At 47.0% G+C, this 12,741-nt stretch overlaps 1 protein-coding gene across 1 annotated transcript in view; it reads right to left on the bottom strand.

Moving 5' to 3' along the window:
* Nucleotides 1-12,741, bottom strand: part of LOC144123077 (uncharacterized) — a 114,674-nt gene that overhangs the window by 78,352 nt on the left and 23,581 nt on the right. Inside the window, exon 2 of the mRNA XM_077655981.1 lies at nt 9,579-9,646. Within this exon, the coding sequence (XP_077512107.1) occupies nt 9,579-9,646 (68 nt within the window). The remainder of the gene's footprint in view (nt 1-9,578; nt 9,647-12,741) is intronic.

Here is a 12,741-nt window from a genome sequence, read left to right as displayed (position 1 = left end):
CACACATCAATTAATATATCAATGACAAGAACCGCCAATTATTATGATACAATTTTTTCTACGCAGCCCCCGGTTATTTCCGTCACGCGGTGGCGATTACCACTACGCCGACGGCTTTTCGACCGAACGAGCTGTATGCGCTATCGCGTAAAACAGATGATTTTATATGTGGACGCGTCCAAGTACAGAACGGAGAAAAACGCCAGAGTGGTAGCAGTAGTGATCGCCAGAGGGAAAATAATCACCGGTGCGTCAGAACGCACAAAGACAACACAGAGATCGCCATAGCTTTACTACTGACTGAGGCCAATCTGCAGGGACTGAGTGACTGGATAGCGCCGGAGCGATAAAGACATCGGAGGATCGAGTAAAGCAGAAATTTGGGCAAGTTGGTACGTATCCATTTTGAAACAGCGCAACAAAGACGGGACGTGGAAACTGAGGTGTAAAGACAAACATGCGCTGACTAACAACTGGGTTTATTGAAGAAAACACACAAAATATATACAGAGTGAGGAAAGATTAATCGCCACCATAGTCAACTCATGCCACATGTGACGCCAGATATCCAATCTCCCCTTCGGAAAGGGCGACCGATGGGCAACTAATGCACGTTGCGCCTTTCTCACGTATAAGAAAAGCTTCAAAAACTTCTCGCGTCATCTTATCACAATGGCGAAACACGATATTGGTGTTCTTATAGTCGGGGGTACATTTGCATTTCTTGCAACGGAATGCACCTTTAGTGAGAGGGTCTCCTTCTGTTTTTCTTTTTTCGTACTTTTTTTCGTGTTTGCATTTGCACCTTCTGCAGTGGACCGCCACGTGTGACAGGGGGTCTTTTTTTCTGGTGTTCTCATGTTCCATGAGTCGCTTGTTGATGCATCTTCCTGTTTGGCCAATATATGTGGCGCCACACGAGAAGGGAATTTGGTATACTACCCCTACCTCGCAAGGTACATAAGGGGAAACATGGCGCACCTGACAAGCCCTTTTGTTTCCCTCCTGCCTCTGCCTTACCTGTCTACACATTCTGCCTAATTTCTTCGGGGCAGAAAATACGACGTCAACGCCATATCTGCCTGCCACTTTTTTGAGCCCATGGGACATGCTGTGCGCATATGGAACCACTGCCGGCCTTTTATTTTTATTTTCATTTCTTGCACTCGGCCGAGCCCCATACTTCACGTGCCTAAGCAATTTTTCCGCTGCCCTGGAAATGAGGTGAGCCGGATAGCCATTCGCGCATAATCTGTTTGATTGGGCTGCAATGCTCTCCCCAATCATTTCATGGCAGGACTTCTTGAGTGAAGATTGGAGGCACGACAAGATAATGCCTTCTTTTATAAGCTTGGAATGACCTGACCTGAAGTTTAACAAGGGCTTAGCCGATCTTGGCCGATAACACCAGCACACGTGCTTGTCTCGGGAAAACAAAACCAAATCTAGAAACTGCAGTTCCTTGTTCGTGGGTACCTCTGTTGTAAACTTTAGCCCACGCCCGTACTCATTAAACACCTTAAGAACATCGACTAACATTCTAGGCAGGCTGTCTGGCGGGGTAAACACCAAATAGTCGTCGACATAACGAAAAATACGCACCCCTAACTCCTTCGAAGCTTGCTCAATCGCCCTGTCCACAAAACTCAAAAAAATGTTAGCCAATACAGGTGCAACCCTGGAACCAATGCATACACCGGATGCTTGCACAAATGACTTGCCCTCCCACTCAACAACTGTTGCCGACAGGTAGAAGGACAAAATTTCTAAAAAACTATCAACAGACACACCACATTTTTCAATGAATGCACTTTCGTCATTGTCCTGTGTGATGAACATTTTAACGGCCCTCATGAGCTCTCCGTGTGGCAATGAATAGTAAAGGTCCACTACGTCAACGCTGAAAAACTTGCAGATCCCAGGGTTATCCAGCTTAAGGTGCTCCACCAGCGCTTCCGAATTCGGAATCACGAATGGGTCTGGCAGGGCCAGCGCCTCCAGTTGCCTTTGAAGATAACCTGAAACTACATGCTGCCAGGTCCCTCGTTCGGAGACAATGGAACGGAAAGGTTGGTCCGGCTTGTGTGTCTTAATGGTGAAAAAAACTTCGAGCTTCAGTCCTGCCGACTTATTCACTGCGTCCGCCAGCTTGCTCAAATTGTGGTGTCTCAAAAGTTCGACCGCCCGCCATTTCACCTTAGAACCACTGAAGTCAACTTCCTTGAAGTTCATATTTGAACAGCGCAATAAAACAACGGGACACAACGAAGAAAGGACACCACAAGCGCTGACTCGCAACTAGATTTTAATTCACGTCCAAGCATCTTAAATACTAAGAACGCCAAACACAAACAAGAGGGAAAAACCAAAAGAAAAACGATACAAAGCTGCTAATCATGCCCTTTGGTTTTTCCCTCTTGTTTGTGTTTGGCGTTCTTAGTATTTAAGATGCTTGGACGTGAATTAAAATCTAGTTGCGAGTCAGCGCTTGTGGTGTCCTTTCTTCGTTGTGTCCCGTTGTTTTATTGCGCTGTTCAAATATGAATCAATACCAACTCGCCCAGTTCGCAGCTTTAATGAATGTAATTCCTTGAAGTTTTTCCCCAGGGCTTCTGAAGCTTTATCCGCATAGGTGCCTGCCGGAAGGACCACAAAGCAACCCTCCTTATCGGCCGTCATCAACGCGAGCCCACTTTCAGCCAGGAAATCAACCGTGTTCTTCATGTTCCCGCTCTTTCGTTGCATACCATGGGTTCTGCTCAGCACGGTAACACATTCCACAGTGCACCTCGGGCGCATGTCCTCAGGAGCCAAACGAATGATGTTCCTTAAACAAGCTACCTTCTCTGCAGGATTCAGGCGAGGTTCAAAGGCGAATTTTGGCCCCATCCGCAACACTTCTTTGTGTCTCTCAGGTATAACCTTGGTGCTGAGGTCAATGAACCGTCCTTGCTCCGTGCTGGATCGCTCCCTTTTAGGCAGAGTTGGCCGAACTGCATTCCAGAGGAATTCCGTGACTGACTCCGACGTAGTGCACCACTCCCGATAATCCCGCTGACACTTGGAGGCCACACGCAGCTGGTCCTTGAAGATGCGTGCTTGCCGCCACAACTCCGATTTGTATATCTTGCACAACCTTCTTTTGTGGCCGCTTGAAGGCTCGAAGAAACCGCTCGCCGCTTGCACTTCTGCAGGGCAAGAGGCACGTTTGACATGCCAGGAAAGCACTCTGGCCTTGCACACACAAATGGCCATGAGAGACACTATAATGGCGGGATTAGAAAGATCAAAATTTGTGCACATGTTAGAGCCCATTGAACTAGAAATAACATTGAGTAAAGCAGAAATTTGGGCAAGTTATTTCTCAAAGTTATTTCTCAAGTTACTCAATGTTATTTCTAGTTCAATGGGCTCTAACATGTGCACAAATTTTGATCTTTCTAATCCCGCCATTATAGTGTCTCTCATGGCCATTTGTGTGTGCAAGGCCAGAGTGCTTTCCTGGCATGTCAAACGTGCCTCTTGCCCTGCAGAAGTGCAAGCGGCGAGCGGTTTCTTCGAGCCTTCAAGCGGCCACAAAAGAAGGTTGTGCAAGATATACAAATCGGAGTTGTGGCGGCAAGCACGCATCTTCAAGGACCAGCTGCGTGTGGCCTGCAAGTGTCAGCGGGATTATCGGGAGTGGTGCACTACGTCGGAGTCAGTCACGGAATTCCTCTGGAATGCAGTTCGGCCAACTCTGCCTAAAAGGGAGCGATCCAGCACGGAGCAAGGACGGTTCATTGACCTCAGCACCAAGGTTATACCTGAGAGACACAAAGAAGTGTTGCGGATGGGGCCAAAATTCGCCTTTGAACCTCGCCTGAATCCTGCAGAGAAGGTAGCTTGTTTAAGGAACATCATTCGTTTGGCTCCTGAGGACATGCGCCCGAGGTGCACTGTGGAATGTGTTACCGTGCTGAGCAGAACCCATGGTATGCAACGAAAGAGCGGGAATATGAAGAACACGGTTGATTTCCTGGCTGAAAGTGGGCTCGCGTTGATGACGGCCAATAAGGAGGGTTGCTTTGTGGTCCTTCCGGCAGGCACCTATGCGGATAAAGCTTCAGAAGCCCTGGGGAAAAACTTCAAGGAAGTTGACTTCAGTGGTTCTAAGGTGAAATGGCGGGCGGTCGAACTTTTGAGACACCACAATTTGAGCAAGCTGGCGGACGCAGCGAATAAGTCGGCAGGACTGAAGCTCGAAGTTTTTTTCACCATTAAGACACACAAGCCGGACCAACCTTTCCGTTCCATTGTCTCCGAACGAGGGACCTGGCAGCATGTAGTTTCAGGTTATCTTCAAAGGCAACTGGAGGCGCTGGCCCTGCCAGACCCATTCGTGATTCCGAATTCGGAAGCGCTGGTGGAGCACCTTAAGCTGGATAACCCTGGGATCTGCAAGTTTTTCAGCGTTGACGTAGTGGACCTTTACTATTCATTGCCACACGGAGAGCTCATGAGGGCCGTTAAAATGTTCATCACACAGGACAATGACGAAAGTGCATTCATTGAAAAATGTGGTGTGTCTGTTGATAGTTTTTTAGAAATTTTGTCCTTCTACCTGTCGGCAACAGTTGTTGAGTGGGAGGGCAAGTCATTTGTGCAAGCATCCGGTGTATGCATTGGTTCCAGGGTTGCACCTGTATTGGCTAACATTTTTTTGAGTTTTGTGGACAGGGCGATTGAGCAAGCTTCGAAGGAGTTAGGGGTGCGTATTTTTCGTTATGTCGACGACTATTTGGTGTTTACCCCGCCAGACAGCCTGCCTAGAATGTTAGTCGATGTTCTTAAGGTGTTTAATGAGTACGGGCGTGGGCTAAAGTTTACAACAGAGGTACCCACGAACAAGGAACTGCAGTTTCTAGATTTGGTTTTGTTTTCCCGAGACAAGCACGTGTGCTGGTGTTATCGGCCAAGATCGGCTAAGCCCTTGTTAAACTTCAGGTCAGGTCATTCCAAGCTTATAAAAAAAGGCATTATCTTGTCGTGCCTCCAATCTTCACTCAAGAAGTCCTGCCATGAAATGATTGGGGAGAGCATTGCAGCCCAATCAAACAGATTATGCGCGAATGGCTATCCGGCTCACCTCATTTCCAGGGCAGCGGAAAAATTGCTTAGGCACGTGAAGTATGGGGCTCGGCCGAGTGCAAGAAATGAAAATAAAAATAAAAGGCCGGCAGTGGTTCCATATGCGCACAGCATGTCCCATGGGCTCAAAAAAGTGGCAGGCAGATATGGCGTTGACGTCGTATTTTCTGCCCCGAAGAAATTAGGCAGAATGTGTAGACAGGTAAGGCAGAGGCAGGAGGGAAACAAAAGGGCTTGTCAGGTGCGCCATGTTTCCCCTTATGTACCTTGCGAGGTAGGGGTAGTATACCAAATTCCCTTCTCGTGTGGCGCCACATATATTGGCCAAACAGGAAGATGCATCAACAAGCGACTCATGGAACATGAGAACACCAGAAAAAAAGACCCCCTGTCACACGTGGCGGTCCACTGCAGAAGGTGCAAATGCAAACACGAAAAAGAGTACGAAAAAAGAAAAACAGAAGGAGACCCTCTCACTAAAGGTGCATTCCGTTGCAAGAAATGGAAATGTACCCCCGACTATAAGAACACCAATATCGTGTTTCGCCATTGTGATAAGATGACGCGAGAAGTTTTTGAAGCTTTTCTTATACGTGAGAAAGGCGCAACGTGCATTAGTTGCCCATCGGTCGCCCTTGCCGAAGGGGAGATTGGATATCTGGCGTCACATGTGGCATGAGTTGACTATGGTAGCGATTAATCTTTCCTAACTCTGTATATATTTTGTGTGTTTTTTTCAATAAACCCAGTTGTCAGTCAGCGCATGTTTGTCTTTACACCTCAGTTTCCACGTCCCGTCTTTGTTGCGCTGTTTCAAAATGGATCGGAGGATCGGCCGCAAAGCCGCGAGAATGCTCTCCGAACAAAAAGACACAGACACGGAACTAACAACACAAACATTCAACACTGAATCATTTGGGTCCCCGACACTGGGGTTGAGGGGAATGTCACGGTAGACTCCGAGGGTTCACGAACCGGAGGGAAGGTTTGCCGGTCGAACCCTTCAGCACGCCGCTGTTTTACGGGGAGGCAATGATGAGTTTTCGTAAGCGCGAACGAAGTACTCGGCTCCGACGTGCAACCTTAACAGAGAGCAGGACACCACGCTCAGACGATAGCAAACAGACCCAGACAAAGCCATATATCATAAAATGCAGCCCAATTAACGCGTGAAAGAGTGGGGAGAGGGGCTACGCCACGACGTACCACGAAACCAGGGGCTGTGAAAAAAGCCTTTTTCTACCCTAGATAGCTAGCCCTAGTGTAGAGCAGTGGGAGGCCCTCCGGACGGGCTACGACCCGAGCACACAGCTTACGCCGGTGACGAGGACCAAGGTGGTGGCGGAGGCCAACTGGATCCTGGACCAGGAAAGACCAACCACTTAAGCTCCAAATGTGTCTATCCACCAAACCTGATGCCCTAAGTCTTCTCTTCCGAAAGAACTGTCTTTACTGCTACTATACTACACGTTCCATCGCACTGCATGACTAGTTTTCACGGCGGTGCATAACAAAATATAAAAATGCAACAAGAAACGCAGTACACAATGAAGGTAGACAAATGAAATGCGATTTAACACTAGGTACCATTAGGCAAGAAAAGAAACTTTGCAACGCGGATTTAAAGTTTCCTTCTCCAGTTATGCTTGTTAGTGATGCAGATAGGTTATTCCAATCATTAAAGGTCGGGGGAAGAAATAAGTTCAGAATGGGCAACCGTGTTTGAGTGTGGAATGTTGACCTTTTGACTGTGGTTACGGCGATATGAAATGTATGATGGGGGTTGAATACACAAGGAGCGCAATGCTGAGTTATGGTGGTATATTTTACGGAAAAGTGAGGAGGCGAGATAGCTTTCTTCGAGTTGATAATAACGGGAGATGCAAGTATGCTTGCATAAGTAACGCTGGCTCTCCTTTGATAGTTATTTGAGATGAACCGGGCTGAGAGATTTTGCACTGTCTCAAGGGACTGTATGAGGGTTAGATGGCCGGGATCCCAAACAGATGATGCGTATTCGAGTTGTGGACGCATGTAGGTTGTGTACATTTAAATTTTAATGAGGATGGTGCAAGAGAGAAATTACGGCGAATATATCCAAGAGTATGATTGGCTTGGTATTGATGGAACTGACATGTGATTTCCAAGAGAGATCATTGGTAACGATTACACCAAGGTAGCGGTACGATGTCACAGACTCTAATGAGATGTTATTGAGCGTATACGTGGGATTTGTTAAGTTAGTGCGAGATACACTCATTGATTTGCATTTGTTAATATGTATTTGCATGCACCATGTACTGCACCATTCGTTAATATTATTAAGGTCATTCTGATCTAATAGGACATCGGAATTATCAGTAAGTTTACGGTACAGAACACAGTCATCAGCAAACAGGCAAATTTTGGAAGAAACGCAAGAAGACAAGTCGTTTATGTGAATCAAGAATAAGAGAGGACCCAGAACCGACCCTTGCGGGACGCCGGAGTGGACTGGGGCCGAAGGTGAGTTAACTTCATTAGTAGTTACAAACTGAACGCGTGAGGTGAGAAAAGCGCGAATCCAATCAATTACTGCAGGGTCAATGCTTAAGACGCTTAGTTTATGAAGAAGTAGCGCATGGTTTACCTTGTCAAAAGCTTTAGAGAAATCAAGAAATATACAGTGAATTGGAAAACCAGATTCTAGATAGGCATGCAAATCCTTAGTGAAGGAGACAAGCTGAGTTTCGCAAGAGAAATGTTTGCGGAATCCATGCTGGGCACTTCAGAAAAGGTTGTTATTTCCGAAAAAGTTAACAAGATGTGTGTATATAATGTGCTCCATGATTTTACATGGTACAGATGAAGTTGAGCATATGACGGAATCCCGTCTGGCCGGGAGCGTACATTTGAAAAAATAAGAGACGCCGACCAGTGAAAAAAGGTTCGTTCTTGACGTTTCGGCTTCCACACGAAAGCCTTGTTCACAGGTGGTTCTGGGGGGGGGGGGGGGGGGGGGGGGGGACATATCGTATGATTAACTCAGAAATTTTATTTTTGAACTTGCCCAGTTAGCTTCAATGGACCGATCAAGATATGATGGCAGGAACACATCTAGAAGTGAGCAGAGTTCGCTGTTCATGGCAGGGTAGTCAGCTTTGTTAGAATCACGAAATTTTCTTTTTTCTCTGCTCGTTTTTGTTTGAGTCACCATTAGCGTGAAATGTAAGACATCATGATCGCTCAGCCCGGGCAGGTGCGCAGCCACCAATAAGTTGTCTGTTAATGTCGAAAGTGTAAGGGCGAGAATTGATTATGTATTTGGTGTTACACGTGTAGGAGAACTAACGATCTGTGCTAAGCTGAAGTCTGAACAAACGGAAAGAAATAGATTGAATTCAGTGGATGAGGGATTAGAAAAGGGGTGATCATGTGACCATATGATATTTGGAAAATTGAAGTCACCTAGAAGTAAAAGTTTAGCACCAGGGAAACGCGTGACAATTTTATTTAGAGAATCGGGTAGGTTATCGCTGAAGGATGTGTCAGCCGAGGGAGATCGATAACATACTCCTACTATTAATTTTTTAAGTTAAGATTTAGGCAGCACCATATTAGCTCTAAGCTAGTAATAACAGGTACCTACAACAAAACAATCGATGCATTCATTAATAGCAATTAGGACACCACCACCAACTCTGCCCGTTTGGTCACTCCGGAAGACAACATAATTATTTTTTACAATTAAACAGTTCACTATTTGTTATTTTGCTTTTTAGCCACGTTTCAGTTAATACAATAATATCAGCATTAGTCTTCGATCATGGCGCATAATTCATCTTTTTTGGGGTAAAGACTACGTATGTTTGTGTACAGAACTGACGAGACGAGAATTTTCGAAGCGCCTCCCCTCTCATGATCCTACCTGGTCAACTTCCCGCGACCATAGCGGAGAGTTTTGCTTTGAGTTTCACTCGCGTTTTCAGACGCATTTTCAGAAGCATTTTCAGACGCATTTCCACGACGAACACTTGTTTCTTAGCTCTTACGGCACCCCGAAAAGTCTCAAAAAGTGAGTTTCCTTTACTTTACACACAATTAAATGAACCAAACTCTGTTGATCAATTAATTGTGGCAAAGATCGTACGGTGCTGCCGTATTGTTCTCTCTCAGGTTGACCTTATTAAGCTGTCTGTCTTGTAACACGACAATTTGCAGCTTAAAATGCCTTGACGTCAAACAACCTGGCTGTCGGGAGTGTTTTACCCGAGTTTTTTCGTTTACAGTGCCACCTGGGTTGCGGTGTCAAAGAGAGGCACTGTGCGTATGTGAGATACTAATGCCGCCTACTGCTCCATATTTGGCGATACCATGCACCGCGGTGCTAGCAAGCGCTCAACGCTGTCTCACCTGAACAGATAATTCGTTGCTCCTGAATTGTCAAGAGTGCAGGAAACAAAACTTACTCTGAACAGATCTGGTGTCATCCTGTTGGCCGTCATCCGGCTCTTCAGGAACCCAAAGCTCGTTAATTCTGAACAAAAAAACAACAGCAAAAAACAAGAATTATCAGCTGGAAACCTCTTCTCGACAGCAAATTAACCAAAGCAAGCTCATTTTGTTTGTCTGACTTCTTTCGGTGCAATTTAAGCGCTTTTAAGCATCACTGAAAACAAAGAAATAGGAAAATATGACCGAAAATTGCCTTCCTCTTCAAGTAAACAAAGACGTTATAGCACAACTCAAGTTCCCGCGGCCCTGGAAAGATGTTCCTAAAGGGATCGCTGTTGTTACTTCCAGCGACTCGTCATACGGAGACGCCACCTCGGAAGCGTTCAACGCCCGCGCACTGAAGGTAACTTCTCTGGCCCGATAGAACAGATCAAACTCCGCGCAAAGTCAGTCCAGTTCCATGGCCAGGAGCGGCGCATGCAGAAGAACCTGCAGCGCCCTCGTGCTCGCGGTACAGTACGCCCCCGCCAACGCCAGAAGCGGCGACCGCTGCACCGAGAGCACGCGCGCCTGAAGCCCCGAAAGCGGCCTGGCCGACCACCACACTGGCGCCCCGTAAGCGAGAGTCGGGAGAACAACCTAGCGATAGATATGCCGCAAGCGCGCCGGTGCCAGTGCGCTTCAACTTCAGTAATTTTTATCCGTGTCATGAGGACATAATATCTCTTTCGGGAAATAGCAGAAACGTTCTTTCGTCTTGTAACTGGTGCTGGTTACACGACGCATGGTTGCTCATTGGAAAGGTTGTAGCCTTTATTTAGGCAGAGAATGAATAAAAATGGGGCAGAGATTGAATTAGTTGCAGCGAAGGCGTAGAGGTAGAGCATCCGCCTCGCATGCAAGAGGACCTGGGCTCGAATCCTGGGGCCGCGCAATTCTCCACCGTGTTTGAAAAAAAATCCGCGTGTCGATGGAACGGCATAACCAGGCCTGGGGTGCGGCCTGATCTCGGTGACCAGAACTGACAACGCACTCTCTCACCAGAGCAGGAATTGGCCACCCTGGTGTAGTACTTGGCCACAACCTTCTATGAACAAACAAATTAACCCTTGGCCCTCAGTCCCCAGCGGCTGCGGAGCAACTGACCACGGCGGCGGTCAGACCTGTTACGCAGCGGAGGGTGCTAAGAATTTCTGGCTCCAGACAGGCCGCCATTGGAATCTCAACCTGACAACGTTTAACGCTAGAACTTTATCTAGTGAGGTTAGCCTAGCAGTGCTGTTCGAGGAAGTAGCGACAATTAAATGGGAAGTCATAGAGCTTAGTGAAGTTAGGAGGGCAGGTGAGGCGTATACAGTACTAAAGGACGGACACATACTGTGCTATCGCGGATTAGCGGATAGACGAGAACTAGGTGTGGGATTCCTCATTAATCGGGATATAGCTGGCAATGTAGAGGAGCTCTATAGTATTAACGACAAGGCAGCAGCTATTGTGATTAGGCTCAAGAGGAGGTACAAGCTGAAGGTGGTGCAGGCCCACGCGCCTAAATCGAGCCATGATGACGCGACCATTGAAAGTTTCTATGAACACGTGGAATCGGCAATGAATAAAGTAAAATCACACTACACTTTACTGATGGGCGACTTCAATGCGAAAGTGGGCAAGAAGCAGGCTGACGACCACGCGGTAGGCAGCTATGGGATAGGTTCTAGAAATAGCAGGGGAGAGTTATTAGTTGAATTCGCAGATAGAAATAATTTACGGATCATAAATACCTTCTTCCGCAAAAGAGAAAACAGGAAGTGGACCTGGAAGAGCCCCAACGGTGAGACTAAAAATGAAATCGACTTCATACTATGCGCTAAACTTGGCATCGTTCATGATGTGGCCGTCCTCGGAAAGGTGCGCTGTAGCGACCACAGAATGGTAAGGTCTCGAATTAGCTTATGTTGAATTCCAATGGCAGATCCGGATCAAGTTTTTCTGCTCTGTTGGGAGCAATCGTATTCCAATGGCAAAATGGGAGTGCGAGTTGTCTGTTCCAATGGCAGATCGGGATCAGACGTCGATCCCGGATCGCTCCGTAGAGCAGCGATATTTGCTCCGCCGAAATCGGCAGATTTGACCGGAACCTCGCGCGACGCTTTACTTTCCCGCGTCCGCTTCCGGTCATGACCGGCTGCATCCGTCCTGTCGCATACGCGAACTTCCTGTCGTCGCTACGCGGTGATCCGGGAAACGTACAAGCAGTATTTTTATTTTTTTTTAAATTGAATTCTCCCAAATGTAATTATTTCTCGTTTTGTTCGCGTCCGCACAAGTTAAAACAAAAAATTTTCTGAACGGGATGTCAATTCCTTCGCGGTCAATTCTTTGTGACCGCTTTTTAGACCAAAATCTTTGACTTGCTTGAACCTCCCGCGCATTCTGACGTCAGACGATGCGTACTCTCTATGCCTAGCAGGTCTGTAAATAAGGAAGCAATCTGAAAATTTGGCGCGTTTCATCACTACAATTTTGTGGTGCGGGCATCATCACACAAAGCGAAAGCTTCGTGCGCCTTTTGTTTGCTGTGAACGTGAGAGACAGTGTGGCGGCAAGGACGAATTGCTGGTGAAGCGAGAGGCCGTGCTTCGAAGGGCGCCGCCACGTTGCCTGAACTTGGAGCTATTCTTGCGCTGAAGTGCCCCCGCGGGAGCGCGTGCATTCCATTGGCAAAATGGGAGGGAGTGATCTCCGCCTGAACTACGCGCTCCGTTTGTGATCCGGCGGAGCGCTCTCGATCTGCCATTGGAATTCAACATTAGACTTGAAGAGGGAACGGAAGAAGCTTGTGAAGAAGTCCATTAACGAGTTAGCGGTAAGAGGAAAATTACAGGAATTCAGGATATCACTGCGAAACAAATATTAGGCTTTAACTGAGGAAGACGATCTTGATGTTCATACAATGAACGATAATCTGACATCAATAATTACGGAGTGCGCAGTAGAAGTAGGCGGTAGGACAGTTCGACAGGATACCGGAAAGCTATCTCAGGTGACGAAAGATCTGATTAAGAAACGCCAAAGCATGAGGGCGTCTAACCCTACAGACAGAATAGATCTGACAGAGCTATCGACGTTAATAAGCGCTAGGTAGCCGACACAAGGAAGTTTAATATGGAGAGACTCGAG

This window comes from Amblyomma americanum, chromosome 3 (genome assembly GCF_052857255.1).
Source record: "Amblyomma americanum isolate KBUSLIRL-KWMA chromosome 3, ASM5285725v1, whole genome shotgun sequence".
Classification (NCBI taxonomy): domain Eukaryota; kingdom Metazoa; phylum Arthropoda; class Arachnida; order Ixodida; family Ixodidae; genus Amblyomma; species Amblyomma americanum.
Note: the sequence above shows the minus strand (reverse complement) of the source record. Positions and strands in the feature narration are given on the sequence as shown.